The 16,990-nt window shown below is 42.7% G+C and overlaps 1 protein-coding gene across 2 annotated transcripts; it reads left to right on the forward strand.

The window, feature by feature from the left end:
• The first annotated feature begins 517 nt into the window (after positions 1 to 517).
• LOC130872233 (uncharacterized) lies at positions 518 to 3,771 on the forward strand. Of its 2 annotated transcripts, none has more exons than XM_057766106.1 (4): positions 518 to 640; positions 1,429 to 1,572; positions 2,600 to 2,725; positions 3,511 to 3,771. In XM_057766106.1, exons 1-4 carry the CDS (start codon positions 530 to 532, stop codon positions 3,616 to 3,618), a joined length of 489 nt encoding a protein of 162 aa, XP_057622089.1. In that variant the 5' UTR covers positions 518 to 529; the 3' UTR covers positions 3,619 to 3,771. The 2 variants fall into 2 exon arrangements, with proteins under 2 accessions (XP_057622089.1, XP_057622090.1); XM_057766107.1 differs by having other exon boundaries at positions 2,603 to 2,725.
• Positions 3,772 to 16,990: the final 13,219 nt, after the last annotated feature.

The raw sequence follows: 16,990 nt of genomic DNA on the forward strand, positions 1-16,990 counted from the left end.
TACTTTGGCTGGCTTCCAGGAACCTTTTTTTATACCGATTGCTTTGCCCAGCCTTAATAGAAGGGGAGGAGCTTATTCCTACCTCAGCTTGATATGTCAGGATTTGTTGACATCCATGAGGGGCCTGCCCCTTTCTGAACAGACACAGAGGAGGAGTGGATTGGGTGTGGAGGATGAGGGGAGAGAATTGGAGGAGAAGGGGAGAGAGGAAACTCCAGTTGGCATGTAAAGTAAATGAGTAAATTTAATTAATAATGATAATTTAAAAAAAGAAAATGAGAAAAAAGACTGGCCGTTGAAGAAATTAGAAGACAAATCCTTGCATCCCCTTCTAATCCATTTTTCGCCATTTAACTTGATTTCTTTACGCAGGAACAATATCTTTGCTGGTAGATTGGCAGTTGCAGTCTCAGGTGGTCGTGATTTCATCTCATTGCAAGGAGTGGGCTGTGACCACTTTTCTTAGTATTTAAGAGGCTCTCCAGTGAGTAGGCAGCACATCTTATGGCTGAAATTTCCTATTGCTGAAATGGCACCTAAGAAGAGAGCAAAAGTGGATATCATTCCCGACGAGTCTTTAACTGCTATACATCAAGTTGCCTGTATGCTGATGAACATCAGTGATGTTTATTATTTCTTGGTTAGTAGGGCTCTTGGGCAGCTATGGGGGGACTTTGCTCTGATCTTACCTTGCAGTCTAACATTAGGTGAAACAGTGGTTCAATAGGGAGACTTTGCTAATTTATAACTCTGATAGCAAATTACAGGCTATGAAAAGGAGAATCACAATTCTCCAGTTGAGTTCCCAAAGTTATTGGGGCAATAGCCAATGGTGGCAGAATAGTTGTTTTTTATTATTATTATTATTTTTATTTTTGTTTTTCAAGACAAACTTTTTCAGTGTAGGTCTGGCTATCCTGGAACTTACTCTGTAGATCAGGCTGGCCTCTAACTCACAGAGATCCTCCTGCCTCTGCCTCCTGAGTACTGGGAAGCATGTTCCACTACTACCTGGCTCAGAATAAGCAGTTTAACACCTTAATGCAATTTCATACTCAACGTTAGTATTCTAGGATTAGTACAATAAATCTACTCTTAGATATTTAGTAAATCTACACTAGGCTTCTGTCATGGATCTATACGGTTACTGAATGAAACTGATAGTGTGTATGGTAACATATCTGACCCATAGACAAGTCATCTTGTAGAAAGATTAGGGACTTGTTTAGGTGACTGCTCTTTGGTACAGCCTGAGTTCAGGGGAAGAGAAACTTCTAGAATTCAAAGGACAAACCAGCCACCCAGGAACAACCAAAGAACTTTTCTAGATGACCACTGAAACAATCAACTGTTTTCATGAGATTACTACCTAAAATTTTAACTTCTCTTATCGCCATCTCTTCCCCCAAATTCTCACCCCAATCCTAGAGTTACTATTACAACGATCAGGTGGCAGTGGCTGGTTTTGGAGCACATGTTCAGGACCAGGCTGTGACGAGATGGCACGAAGCAAAAAAGTCTCTGAAATACATCACAGGAAGAGGTAATAAGGTCTGCCTTCCAGATATTCAGGTGACTGTAATTCTATTCTGATAATTTCTTTGGGGGCTTTTTACTAGATCTTAAATACAACTGCTTGCTACTTAAACTTACTAGTTAGTTTATTCTTGTTCTTAGTAGCTGAACGTGAGTCATTATCTTCAGGCCTAAAGCTTGGCCACAACAGACCTGTTTAGCTTTTCTCAATGAGCCAGCCACGGAGATCTCTGTATCACAAACCCCAGTCCAATATCAGGACAGTGAGAAATGCAAATTCATGACTCTCACCCTGACCCAAGGAACCTGGTTGTGAATGGGGCCAAGAAGCTGTGTCTTAAACTCCTCAGATGATCCTAATACCCTGAAGAGCTTAGAGGCAGGGCTCTCAAGAGATTTCCCTGGAGCTGAACCATCCTTCTTCAGTTTACAGAAAATTCAGGTAGACCCTCAAGGATTTATTATTGTTGTCTCATCAATGTCTCTTACTACATTGGTCTCACTGAATGCCAACACTCCAAAGAAACAATCTGATCTTAACTTAAGACTGTTGTGTCCTAGCTCAGGAGTAGTTGTGGCAGCAACGCACACCTTCAGTCCCAGCACTCGGGAGGCAGATGCAGGCAGCTCTCTGTGAGTTTGAGATCAACCTGATCTACAGAGTGAGTTTCGGGACAGCCAGGGCTACCCAAAGACTGTCGCATCCATTCATATGTAATATCATTTTAGATGTGTTTTTATGAAGGAAGTGCATATCTTCTACACAACAAAATCGAACCACCATTATAGAATTTCAAAGCCAATGGAACAATTATTAGCCCGTACTTTTTGCCCTTAATACCCTTGCTATGCAGCAACTGAATTTGTCGAGGATCTTTTTACTGTCCTGAGGTCCAAATCAATTTATCAAGATGACTGCAGGGGAGCCAGGTGCCAGTTGTTAAGACTTTGACTGACTCCACTGTGCGATACGAAGAGTGATATCCTTCTCACTCGCAAACCTAGTCCTCCTCTTAAATAGAAATCACCCAAGGCAGGAAACTGACTACCTGTTCATTTCCAGCAGAGACCTGAAATAAACAACTGGGATCATTTTAACTGTGTGACAATTGCTCTAAGTATGGAAAAAGAATTAACCAAGGTCCTGCAAAATCTGCATGCCTCAGCCTTTAATACTGGAGATACCGATGTAAGTAGCCAACCGGTTCTGATAATCTCTGGGATCCCTTCCTAATAGTTGGTGAGCACTCTGGCTCAAAGTGTACCTTCTCTTTCACTAAGCCCATAGCATCTCAGGAAGTCAAATTGAAGAAAATGTCGCACAAAAGTTCTCCACCCCAGTTAGGCAATGGGCTCAACCAAGCAGCTCTAAGAAGGTGTAAGCAGTTGAGCCTTCTGTCGGAGCACTAAGTCTTGAAAATGGGTTCCTTTTATCCAGTCAATCTCCACATGATGCAAGTAATCAGGATTGAAAACTTGTCAAGGGGTTGAAGAGATGACTGAGTGGTTGGGAGCATTGACTATTTTTCTAGAGGACCCAGGTTCAATTCCCAGCACCCACAACGCAGATTACAACTGTCTGTAACTCCAGTTGCATGGGACCAGACACCCGTGGCAAAATACCAATAGACATAAAATAAAAACTAAAAAGAAAAACTTGTCAAGAAAACCTTATCCCTTAAAGTGATCTCCACTGTTGATATTCTCCATAACTCACTGCAAGTAGGCACTTGCATCTACCTAGAGGCTTTAAATGTCTTTGATCTGCTCTTTGGGTTTGGGACCTTCAATATGCATATGAATCACCTGGTCCATTTGAAGATGCAGGTATTGATTTAGTGAGTCTGACAGAGCTTGGGAATATTTTTCTGCTATGATCTGGGCACTGCTGGTTCATGGGCTAATATTTGGATCAACTGCCTCTCGGTCCGTAGATGGTCTCTAATGGAGTTCTTTTCTATTTTATTTATGTAGACATTAAAATTTGTGAGAGAGTTCATACCTAAACAGAACACAAATGAAGAATGTTTGGAAAAGGAAATCGCTGAGCTGAAGAGGCGAAATGAGGAGGCTCAGATGTAGGAGGAAGAGGAGGAGAAGGGAGAGGAAACACGCCTGCACCCTGTCACCCTGACTTGGAGCTGCCAAGGAAATAACTGAGTGGTGGCAAATAGGAGCAGCCATTTTATTGCTGGTCCTAGAGTCAGTAATTTAAAGTCTGTCTTTTCCACTTGCCTGAAGAATGTTTTCCTTCTTATTGTCTCATGGATGAAAATAAATCTGTTCTGCACTGTAATTTGTATAAAGAAGTTCCTGCACATGGGTTAGGTGTACCGCTGCGTACAGCAGGACTTCCTGGGGCATGATATTCTATACATTTTAAAAGGTGTCTCCCACCCTGTCCTATGGTCCGCCAAGCACTCAGTGTCAGTCAAGATTAGGTAAATTCTGGAGAAATTAAGAGGAGAAAATGTGGAAGGTGCATATGGTGAAAACATGTCTTATCTGACATTTCCATAGAATAAAAAATTGGGTAAATTCAAGTACAAGAAACTGCAGTAGAAGAAGCAGGCAAACTTGATCTCAATGCTCTGCCCTCATTGTGAGCATATTTTATGCCTGGAAAGTGGGGTTTTAAAGGGGATTTTTCATGCAGAAAGGTGACCCTTCCCTGAAGGGCATATAGGAAATAGTTACTGCTGCCTGGTGCTTTCTCAAGGCAGCAACAGATGTGGCTGGGTTATTCAGAGGTAATTAACTCTCTGTAGTCCGGAGCATACTGCAAACTTATTTGCAGGCGCAAAGATGTAAACTTACGTCAGATTTTTCAAGGCTGAGGTGGGTAATTCAGGATAGATATGTGGGCAGTATAGGGTAGAAGTCTCAGGGCTGATGTGGTAGGACAGGATAGACTCCTCAGACCTGGATATGGGTAGGGCAGGATAGACTTCTGAGGGTTGATGTGGTTAGCATTTCCTGAGAACAAACGGGAACCTCTTTAGGATTGTGTCCCAGCTACAAAACTTACTAGCCCCATGCCCATGCATGAGCTTTACCTCTTTTTTTTTTTTTGCCTCAGTTTAGTCTATAAAATGGAGCTAATAAGGTAGAAATCCATACGTGAAAAGTACTTAGAACACCTGAGTTACGTATCCTGTTTATATACTGCTACTTACAAGCATGAGGAAGCTGATATCTAAGAAACATTTCTAGTAAGAAAATAGGGGAAACTGGAGGACTATCTTAAGAAAAAGGCCAATTTTGTTGGAACACAAAGATGTGGGTATAAGAATCAGCCACAGATACCTTTCACAAATTTTAAGAGGATCAATATTCAAACTGCCAATTAAACGTTCTAGAAGTCATCTCAGATTCTCAGCTTGGGCTAATAGAAAGAACCTGCCTCAAAATAAAAGGCAGGAAAGAGCAAACATTTTGTTTCGTTTTGCTTTGCTTTTTGGTACTACCTAGTATTTTTCTAAAACATCACCACTAACCTTAACATTTGTTTTAATTATTTATTTATGACACAAGGTGTCATGCATTTCAGGCTGGCTTCCGACTCGTGTAGCCAAGAATGAGCTTGAACTGATTCTTCTGCTGCCTCCACCTCGTAAGTGCTTAAGGGCATTACTTCCAGTTTTATGCAGCGCTGAGGATGAATCCCAGCTCCCTGTGGGTGCTACGCGCACGCAAGCAACACAACTACATCCCCGGGGGTTCTGGCATTGTGGTCACCTTGAGTGTGATGGATAGCTCACTGCTTTTGTGGGTGGAGGGTGTTCTTTGCAACTCAGCCTCTGCCTCAGATAGGGCACCTCCTGCGCTTGGGACAAACAAAAGACTTCGGACTCTGTGAAATGTCCCTTAAAAGGCACAATTTCTAGTTTGAAACACGGATTCTCAGAACTGTGAAAGAAGGCTACCCTGAACTGCAGAGATAATGGAGTCGGCCCTCCAGTCCCTCCCCCAACCCCCCCGTCCCCCCCCCCGCCGAACTCTGCTGCTTCCAGCACGTGTGTGCAATCAGAGACCAGGGAAAGCCAGACAGGTTGGGCGTGAGTTTGTAAAGGAAACAGCAGAGCCCAAGCTGGAGCATGTCCTACAGCCGTCCTGCCTGACCAGGCTGCAAAAGCCAAATGGAAAGCCGTGAGACGCTCCACAGTCCGCACAAAATCAAACAAAGCAAAACACGGCTCACCTTAGCGGGAATGAGAGACAGTTTATTACAGAGACAAATGTGAGTGTCCGTGGACCAGAGATACAGATTAAGGTATCCCAAGTCTCATGTGAATGTAGTCATAGTTTCACGGAAGGTTTGTGTAAGAGAACGGAGAAAGCTATTATCAAGACGCTTTGCACATGCACTAGTGGCTGCATAGGCTAGGTCTCTAACCTCTATTATAGGTCCCAGACGCTAGAATTTTAAATAAGTGTAAACTAGTATGTTCCAGGAGGATTTACCGAAGTCACACAAATGTTAGGTCTCACACACAGAGGTAGGCAGTAAACAACATGTAGGTGCTGTGCCCTGCACAGCTCCAATATTTGACCTAACTAGGTCAGCCAGGGAATGAAGAAGGGACAAACACAGGTACGTGGACACATGAACATAAAAACTGGAGTCTGATGAGAAGTCGCAGTACCTGGAAGCTCAAATTTTTTTTATTTGATACAGAGCAAGGAGGCAGGTTTCACTTATTTTGGTAAGAACAGTTCCTATGGGGGGGGGGGACAGTCTTTTGGCTATAAACAACCACAGTGAGAAAGCTATGGTGGACATTTTCAGCACACACTGTCAACACTCACACTCAGATCCAAGGAAGGTTTTGCTATTACTCTGAACTTCACCCAGGAAAGACATGATCATTCCCATGCACCTGAAACACTGGGTTTCTTGTATGGCCATCACCATGTCAGCAATGCACATTTCGTCAGGACTTCATTTGCTCCCCACACTTGGGGAGTTAAAATGGCCCAAGACAGATCCACTCTACACCTGCAGCATTCCATCTCCCCACAGTCATTGAACTTTTAACTGCCAATAAGCCTTCTAGAGTGGTTAATGTAGGTGCAGCCCCCTCCCCTACAGAACCTTTAGGTGTGAAACCTGAGTCATGACATGCAACAGACAGAACTTGGAGACAGAGACAGTACGTATGTTCCAGGTCCCTCCCTGACTGATGCAGGATGGAGGACATGCTGAGAGTTAGACCCAGTCCTCCTGCTTAGCCAGTAGAAGGCCTGGCACTTTTACATCTCTTAAAACTTATACAATACTCCATTTCAAAACGCCCTGGGGATATAGGAGAAGGGAGAGGATAGAAATTCTGACCCACAGAGCCAGTCTTGAACAGAATAGTTTTTCCATGCTACAACTCAAAGATATTGTCCTATCTTGGACTATCTTGGTACCAGGTAAACACCAGTGAGAGAGACCTGTTTCAATGTGGGCCTCGGTGGGCTCCTAGGATGCTACAGGTGCTGTAGCTATAACACTAAATGTGACCCACCCGCTTGCCAGTCTAAGTGGCCAAGGGGCCCAACCTTGAACAATACAGAACAGGGTAAGTTCCCAGACACTGTGGCTAGGGCAAAGTAGTAAACACAAGATTTTGCCCTGGACCTCAGTGGCAATATGCTATGTCCCTCATCCCCAAGATCTGCAGGCTTACAGGGACTCTACATGAGCTTCAGTATCAAGAGAAGATAACCAGGCTAGTCTATCCATCCCTTAGTCTAACTGGAACCAGTTGAAGCAGTTGTGATGCCCTTGGACCAGGAAGTTCCCTCAACAGTAGGCAACCAATAGTGGTGCGAGCCTTGGCCCAACCCCAGGACTATGGGCTTTGGGTGTGATGCACTTTGGAGGGGCTTTGGTAGCCAAAGCTGAACTATTCACAGTGACTCCAACCAAACTTAAGCAGAATCTTCCAGTGCCTAACCACAGTTGGTAACTGGATGAGGTATCTTGACCTAGCTGTCCCCAAGGGAAGAATTAGGTGAACAGGATACTCAGTTCATTTCATTGTATGAATATTCATATGAATACAACAGTCTATGAAGTGTTACGCTGAAGTGTTTGAGGATGTTGTTAGAATTCCTTCCATAAGGGAGTTATAAAAACATCTACCCCCCTCCTTCTAAGATCCCAATAACAAATCCTGATAAGAGCCCACCAAAGCCCATTCACAGAACCAGTGATTCTGCTAGAATTACTTACAGGAGTAATGGGTAAGGGGTTGTAGGTAGGAGCTTGAACAGCTGTAAAGCAGCTACCCTGGAAAGGCTGCACCCAACATGAACGATGACTTCCTAATAGCTTCCTGCATGGAGTTCCCTCCCGGAATCCTTTCCCATCTATATACTCTTCCCCTCCCCAAAGCTACATGAAATTGGATATTACTGGAGAGGAGGAGTAGTTGGATATTTCAGTGAGGATTCCATGACCCTCACTGACAACTCCCTCCGTGAGGAAACTTCAACAGCCGGTAAGCCAAGCTAGGACAATCTTAAGTAAGTGGGCACAGTTGAACTCATGGGCCTCTTGACTGAGAAGACAGCCCTGTGCAACAGGAGATAACCACAGTTTACCTGGCAATACATGAAATAGTGGATTAATGAATATTAAAGACAGGAATATATATGTGAAAACATATAATAAATTAATGATACAAATCTACTTTTTCTCCAAATATTTTATATACTTCAACTTTGTTGTATACATAAATATTGTCATGATGAAAGGCTGGTAAAGATTCATCTGTAGTCTATATCTTACTCTCATAATTATATGTGTTCTAATTTGTACAAAGTTTTGCCTGGAGAAATTTCAGTTTTATATATAGATTTATTAGCCTTTTTCTTTTTGATTTTTATGTTATGGAAATGGCCTTATTCACTACTCAGTTTTACCCATCTCATGGTCTTGTTTTTGTAATTTTCTGGTTCCATTTGAAGTTGATTTTGGATATGACTAAGATGATGGTGCTAAAGGACCTTTATTTACTCATTAATTTATTCAGGAACACTTCTCAAGTCATTTATCCAGACAGGTTAACATTTTCCATTTTTGAGTTATTACAAAAAACCCGGATATGTACACTCTTGCACAATTTTGGTGGCTCTGTCTCTATGTCCTCATTTTCATGAACTATATTTCCAGATGGTAAGATTTCTGGGATGTTTAATTTAAGTCATTGATACACACATTCCCAAGACAGTTCTGCCAATTTATACTCCCATAAGCAATGGAAAATGATTTTGGTCCCATGATAACCAGGATATATTCATCCACTTTTTAGTAAATTTTAATATGACTACAAATTTAAATATTTAAAAATTTGTAATATTTAGCCTGGATGCTAGGAACTGGTCTACACTTCCACCCAGAACTCTTTCACAAGAGGTAGCCTAGGGTTCCCAATTACTGTACCATAGGATACTATCTCACCATGCCTGTATCAGACAAAGTCACTCTAAGATCATAATAAGATGAGAGAAACCCACATATCATAATGTTGTTCAAGCAATCCACAAAACATCAACTGTCTTCTCTCCTGACTAATGCAAACAACTGTTACAAATATAACTTTGTCCTCGCCCAATGCTGCTCTATGTGTGGATAACAGTTGTTCACAGCAGTGTTGTAGATCAAAACCACAATGACATAGCATCTCATGCCTGTTGGAATCTATCACCAGATAAAAATAGTACATGCTGGCAAGAATGCAGAGACAGGGACATTCTTAAAAATTGTTGTTTGTCGGTGGGGGATTAAGTCCCAGGTGAATGTATATTGTTGACACAAACATGGCCATGTCAAGGTGTCAGGAGCCATTTTCCCCCGAAAATTATTATAGGGATCATCGCCCTGAGGAGTTTGCAGAGGGCTCCACTTCCCAATTGTATTGAGAATTGTTTTATTGGCAGAGCCTATCCCGCACCCAATTAACTGTCAGTAGAGAGCTAGCTGTTAGCGGAACCCGCCTCACACTCTAATTATCCAGAGAACTAGGTGTGTCAACCTGTGAACTCCTGGCAGAGGAATCGTGACCTGACCGATCGTAACCTTTTGGCCTACGTGACCAGCGTGGACCACAAGGCAAGATCCCATTCCCCTGCCCCTATCCAAGCCAAACTCCTCATCCAGAGGATATATAAGCTGTACAATGACTCTAATAGACGGAGGCTTTGACAAGAACTATGCTTGGCCTTCTTCCTGTTTCCCATCCATGTCTTTCAGGTAGTACCTCTCCAGGACCCTGGAATAACTGACCAGCCAGGCGGGTTACAATCTCTAGACTACTGACCGTCCAAGGCAGTCTACATCAAGGACCCCAATGCCTCAGATCCAGGGCAATGGCAAAGCCTTCTCCTGGTCAAGGACAGAGACTGACTGTAAATGCAGAAAGTATCAACCACAACTTCCATGACTGCAGTCCAGCACTGCCATCTACACAGACCCACTACCAAGGCTGGCTCACCCACCTCCTCATTCAGTTGTATATAATAAATCTGATTCCTTGTTCAGTGATATATAATAAACATCCTAAGCTTTCAGCCTTCTATTGCAGTTCCATCGGAGCTCACTACCCAACAGACCCCAGCTTTTCTGTATATGTGAGTCATTTCTTCATTCCCCATTTCCCCAGTCAGGTCAGCCCTAATGCCTTGCAGGTTGTTGCAGAAGGGAGAAATGAACATTAGCACAATATGTTACCCTACAATCCCGCCACAAGGTTATTTATCCAAAAGAAATAGAATAAGCAATCAAATGTTTATGTGCAGGCCCATAATTACTTCAGTACTATTTACAATAGCCAAGATATGACATCAACCACGGTATTCATCAATTGATAAATAAATAAATAAATAAATAAATAAATGTGCTATATATGCACAATGGAATATTATTCACAAAAATCTTATCATTTATGGCGATGCGGATATCACTAGAGGCACTATGTCAGGTAAAATAAATCAGGTAAGAAGACAAAAGACAATGCTTCCACTTATCTGTGGAAACCAAGTGAGCTGAGGACATAGAAATACAGATTGCAATGGGGTCACAAGAGTTTAAGAAGGGGATGTGAGAGAGATAACGGTGAAAGGAGGGACAGTGTGTACCAAAATAAAGTCAGAGGGGAGGAAGTAATCCTGTTGTCATAGGATAGTAACAAAACTACATCCCACAATTAATTACATATTTTTGGGCTGGAGAGATGGCTCAGTGGTTAAGAGCATTGCCTGCTCTTCCAAAGGTCCTGAGTTCAATTCCCGGCAACCACATGGTGGCTCACAACCATCTGTAATGAGGTCTGGTGCCCTCTTCTGGCCTGCAGACATACACACAGTCAGAATATTGTATACATAATAAATAAATAAATATTTAATTACATATTTTTAAATAGCTATAGGAGAATGCTTAAAAGGGCCCAAACATAAAAATTGTAATATTTGAGAAGTTGGAAATACTAATTATCCTGATTTGACAACTACATGGTATATTAATATATCAAAGTACTCTTCTGTATCCCACAGTTAAGTACAGCTGTTATATGATATTAAAATTAAAGCTGAAGATTGAGTTCAGTATACAGTACCCAGAACCCAGGAACAACCATTTCAGTTAAAAGGATGCAAGTTACACAATCCCTGTACTTTCCGATCCTCTGGCAAGTCCCACTTTCTTAAACTCAAATCCAAATCCACCTGGCGAACTTTAAGCAGTTTAACAGGTTTGACCACCTCTCTGCCTGTCAGTCCCTACCTAGAGCACTCTTCCATGCTGCTAGAATAACAAACACAACTCATTCAATCACAGGCTTCTCCGGTGGCCTTTGGCTAGAGAGCACTGACAACAGCTTCTTATGATGTAAAATGCAAGGGAAAAGCCGGACACATTTCCATATTTTAATACTGCTTTTCTAAAACAGATCAAAATTTTTAGAATGATCCTAAGAAAAATATAGCAAAGTCATGTACAAACAGTTTTATGGAGAAAAAAGAGGTGTTAATTGTTAGAAATAATCCTTAAGAGGAACCTCTCTGTCGACGCAAAATAACTTCAATCAGATCAGATTAAACCAAATCAAAGATGACCACATTTAATGAATGCAGCGCTCCCTGGTGGCATGGGAGCATGGTGGGGGAAAGACAAAGAGGGGGGAGTCCATGCAAACCCCAAGATCACGTGTTCCTTTTTTTTTTTTTTTTTTTTTTTTTTTTTTGGTGTGAGCCTAAATAGCCTGTGGGAGTGGTCCTGACCCTCCCTGGGGAGGGGTCAGCACTTGCCGGTTTCCTGGAGGTGGTGTCTGGACCAAGGCAACTCCTTGGGGGAGGGAGCTTAGGATGGATACCAGGGACTGGGATGATGCTTCCAATCATCCCAGACTCCTTGGATATAGGGATGTTAGCGGGCTGGAGTCTCACTTCCCATCAAACATTCCAGAATTTTTGGATATAGGGATATCGGCTCAAGTCTGGCTATTACCTGCAAGCATGGGGTGACAAGGGAGAGCTGAAAGTTGGTGGGTTTACGCTCAATGAGAAGTGTGGCTGGAGCAACATCTGGTTCCCTGTCATCCTGGAGTTCTCAGGCAGCTGCTTTTTGAGGGAGCTGAGAAGGCGGGAGGATAGGAGAAAAATATTGTTATTATTGGTGCTATAAAATAGGGCTAGCCATAGGAAATCATTAACTGCCACAAAGAATGGGACAGAGAGTTGCCCTGGTTGTATAGGTGAGGCTTGGATGTGTAATTGGGATACAATAGCATATAAAACCAGATTTTAGTTGGTAGGTGTCCTTGATCCACGAGAGTTGGTACCAATGGTGAAGTTCCAGGAGCTGTTGCAGGTGTTTGGCATTATCTGAAGAGTGCTTTGTGAGTTGGTCTTGGCCCAGGCACCATGAGTGACCTGTAACATATACTTGAAACTGGATGAGGTTAACATAGCAGAACTGTTTCCTGGAACCTGTAAGAGAACTGGAACAGATTTACATTTTGGTGTCATAGCAAAAGGCTATTGCTTTGGGTTAAAAGGTATGAACATTTTAGAAGACAATTAAAGGGAATTGGGAACTCTGGATTTTAGAGATACACCTGTTAGTCCTGGATTATGAAGCCTTGTTAAAGAGGCACACCTGTGTATATTTTAGCAGGAAACTATGAAATGTCATGGATGAAGTAGTAAGTTAACAATATCTTAAATTATCAAATGCCATTACACAGATCTGGGAAGGATAAATGAACAAAAATGAGAAAGCTTTTTAGCTACGCAGGCAATCCCAAATCTTCTCTTTAGTCCTTGAAGAACACCAGTCTTAGAAGCAGTGCTTGCCATTAGCTGCTGAGTACAAGAGGCCCAAAGATTTTTCCTGTGGGGGAAAGATTTAGTCTACCTGTCTTGGCAGAAGATCGATTCCCTGGGTAAAACATTCAGGAAGCTAAAGAGGTGAAAGGCCGTTTTTTGCTGTGGGGGTGGGTTTGCCAAACTCAAAGGCAAATACCTGGTTCCAAGAAAGACCACAAACTGAGACTACACAGGCACCACCTAGAAACAGACCATCCAAAGGAAACTTCTAATATTTCAACCATTGTAGATAGGATCACCTGCCAGCACACACCCATTGCTTTTCACCAGGATGCCCCTAGACAAATGTCAGCCAATCAGGGGTCCTGAACCTTAGAAATCCCTTACCCCCACCATTGCTACTATAAAAACCCAACCCTAACTGAGCTCTCTGATCACTCAAATAAGTTGGATACACAGAGAGACCAAGTTCGCAAACGTTTGTAAGAATAAAAGCTCTTTGTTCTTATATACAGGACTCAGTCTTTTAGTTAGTTTTGGGGATACTCCATGATCTGGGCATAACAAAAACCAATCCATGTTGCTAGACAAAATAAAAACCAAGAATGGTATTTTCAACAAAAGTATAACTAATATATATCATTATGAGTTTCTGGAGGTCAGGCTTAAAAGTCATTTGGTAATCAACAACCATTTGTCATTTTAGAAGTTATAGTTCAAAAAATAGACATGATCTTGTAAACCTGTAATCCTAGCTCTTTTTTTTTAAGATTTTTATTTATTTATTATGTATACAGTGTTCTGTCTGCATGTATGCCTGCAGGCCAGAAGAGGGCACCGGATCTCATTACAGATGGTTGTGAGGCACCATGTGAGCACCAGTTGCTGGGAATTGAACTCAGGACCTCTGGAAGAGCAGTCAGTGCTCTCAACCTCTGAGCCATCTCTCCAGCCCTAATCCTAGCTCTTGAGAGCTGAAGGCAGAAGGCAGGGAGTTCCCGGCCAGCCTGGGATACATAGTGAGATAGCTCAACCTGGCCACAGGTGGGAGGGGGAGTTCTTGGTCAGCTATGAGTAGACAGAAACTCAAATGTGCTGAAGGGAAATTATAAAATCATACACTGACCTGATGTGGGAGCGATTTCTTTCTAATCTGTTGCTTTCATTGGTTAATTAATAAAGAAACTGCCTAGGCCCATTTGATAGGCCAACCCTTAGGTGGGTGGAGTAAACAGAACAGAATGCTGGGAGAAAGAAGCTGAGTCAGTGAGTCGCCATGATTCTCCCACTCCAGACAGACGCAGGTTAAGATCTTTCCTGGTAAGCCAGCTCATGGTGCTACACAAAATATTAGAAATGGGTTAGATCAATATGTAAGAGCTAGCCAATAAGAGGCTGGAACTAATGGGCCAGGCAGTGTTTAAAAGAATACAGTTTCTGTGTAATTATTTCAGGTAAAGCCATGCGGGGCGGCAGGGTGCTGGGACGCAGCCCCGCCGCTCATATTACAACACTGACCTGGTGATGGTGGTGCATCCCTTTAGCCCAAGCACTTGAGAGGCAGAGGCAGAAGGATCTCTGAGTTCCAGGCCAGTCTGGTCTACAAAGTGAGTTCCAGGGTCCAGGATAGCCAGAGCTACAGAGAGTAAACCTGTGGGGAAAAAATGAAAAAAAAAAAAAAAAAAAAAAAAAAGGAACAAACACTCATGCAGTGAAATCTTGAAAAACTATCTCATTAAAAACAGAAACAAGATCAAAATTAGTGTTCTCTCTATTTTATTGGCATCTAAAATTACCTGGTACAAGCAAGAAGGAAACACAGAAACACACAACAAACCCTCTTAGGAGTTTATTGGAGGGGGGTACAGGCCTGATGAGGTCAGTGTACAGAGAGAGAGAGAGAGAGAGAGAGAGAGAGAGAGAGAGAGAGAGAGCTGAAGATGGTGCCTTGAGCTTTTAAAGGCTGCCTAATGCATGCGCCCAGAGGGATGAGGTGGTTATGTCAATCACAGATGACAGAGTTCACACATGCACGCAAGGGCTCACACAGTTGTGTCAGATGTTTGTGATGCAACCAGCCGCACATGGGTCACCCAGGGTCCTTTAAGATCCCCGGGGCCATTAGGTACTTCTGCCTGAGGGCGTGCATGACCCTAGAACCCAGAAGTGTCAACCATGCTGTGTGGCTGAATCATTACAGTCCACCCTTTGTTTATTATAAAAATTTGGGGGGTTTGGGAGTCTTTAATGGATGGGAATGGAGCATCATAAGGTCTGTTGTGACTGCTTCCTGCTGATTCTGTGGGCATCATCAGGTCTCTTGAGACTGCTTTTTGATGATTTTTGTGGGAGTCGGAGAGTTGAGATGCTGACCATCTCAACTTGTTGGGGTGGCAGATTACCTATGCGTTTTTTTCCGGGCTCCGTGGAACTGGCTGGCTGGCAGCTTGGACTTGCAAGATGCTGGAAAGGCAAAAATTATGTCTGGAAAATATTTTAGATCCTGGTGATTAAGGGTGTAGAGTCCTAATATGGAAGATAGAGGGGTGTTTTTTGGAAGGTGGAGGAGGGAATTTCCCAGGGGTTCCCAAGACTAGGAATAATAAGGAAATAACTAAATAATACTTATTCTGGGTGAGTCTGGTCTATTTAGATATGTCCAATTGGCTCCCTGGAGCTTATGAAAAAATGTTTGAAAAGAAATAAATTTTAGACATATTAAAAGCTTATGATTATGATGGTATAGTGTTGGAATAGAAGATGGTGGGGAGGAGGGAGGAAAAGAAGGGGAAATTATTAGAAAGGGGAATTATTAGACCCCTCAATGTTTTAACTGAAGCAAATCTTAAAGTACTTGTTCTCTTTAGCATCATGGTATTGCCTTAACGTCCAGGAGACACTGCTACAGTCAGTGATAAACCTTTGTGAGTTTTTGGAGTCTAGAACTGTGAATGTCCCCAAATTCATTGTTTCTTACCACCTGGACTTTTGGGAATCCTTGTACCTCCAGCTCTATGTTTAATGATGGTCCCTGCAATAACAGCTGAGTAGTTAATTGGAAATTTAAGTATGACATTGGAGATATAGAGAAGTTGTTAACGCAGATAGGAAAAAGAGGAAGAGCGAGAGTATATGGAGTTTTGGGCACAGGAGAGTTGAGTACAGTGAAGAAACGTTTATTTTTCTGGAACTGGAGAAGGGTGGCTGATCTTGGTGCCCTCTGGAACTTAAGGGAACAGGGCCCTGTTTGTGTTACCATATATGAGGGGGTATTTTGAGCTGGAAGAGTAAAAAGTTTAAGGTGAGACAGGTGGATCCAATGAAAGAGTCCCTCGAGCTAGGCAGCTGTGGGAGTTACAAGGATTACTTTAAATGGCCCCTGCCATTAAGGGGTGAGGGGCGTTGGTCTGGGGGGAGAGAATAGTACCTGATTCCCTATTTTAATCGGCGGTGGGCATGAATTAGCACATGGCTGAGGTAATGAGTAGTCGGTAAAATCCCATAATATGAGCAAAGATGGGATAACAGCAGAGTAAGCAGGTGATCAGGAAGGGGAGAGGTTTTAGGTGAGAGTCCAGGAGTTAAAACTCGCCACCTATACATGAGTTCAAAGGGCAAGATGGAAAGGGGGCTTTTGGGTAGAACTCTATGCCCAAGGAGGGCCAGAGGCAAAAGTTTTACCCAGTCAAGGTAAAGCTCCTGTGACATCTTAACAATTTTTAAAGAACAGTTAGTTCGTTCTACCTTCCCTGAAGACTGAGGGTGGTATGGGATATGAAAATGCCAGGGAATATTAAGCGCCTTCAATAAAGTTTAAGAGATCTGGGAGATAAAGTCTGGGCCATTATCCGACTGAAGAGAGGTTGGGATTCCAAACGGGGGGATAATTTCTCAGAGAAGAACGTCGGAAACTTTCTGGGCCCTCTTGTTAATGGTGGAAATTCTTCAATCCACCCAGATATGGTGTCCACCGAAGCCAGGATATGTTTAACTTGTCTGACTGTGGGCATATGAGTAAAATCAAGCTCCAAGTCAGTTCCTGGAAGGGAGCCTGGTGGGTGGAGTTCCTGGTGGGTGGAAAAGGGAAGCTATGATATTTGGTCTTGGGATCTGACTTTTGACAGATTTTATAAGAGGC

Source organism: Chionomys nivalis, chromosome 3 (genome assembly GCF_950005125.1).
Source record: "Chionomys nivalis chromosome 3, mChiNiv1.1, whole genome shotgun sequence".
NCBI lineage: Eukaryota > Metazoa > Chordata > Mammalia > Rodentia > Cricetidae > Chionomys > Chionomys nivalis.

Coding starts and splice junctions, on each gene's coding strand:
- LOC130872233 (XM_057766106.1), top strand. CDS start 530: ATGGCACCTAAGAAGAGAGCAAAAGTGGATATCATTCCCGACGAGTCT. Junction 1,573..2,599: donor TCTGCCTTCCAGATATTCAG/GTGACTGTAATT, acceptor GTTCATTTCCAG/CAGAGACCTGAAATAAACAA. Junction 2,726..3,510: donor TTAATACTGGAGATACCGAT/GTAAGTAGCCAA, acceptor TTATTTATGTAG/ACATTAAAATTTGTGAGAGA.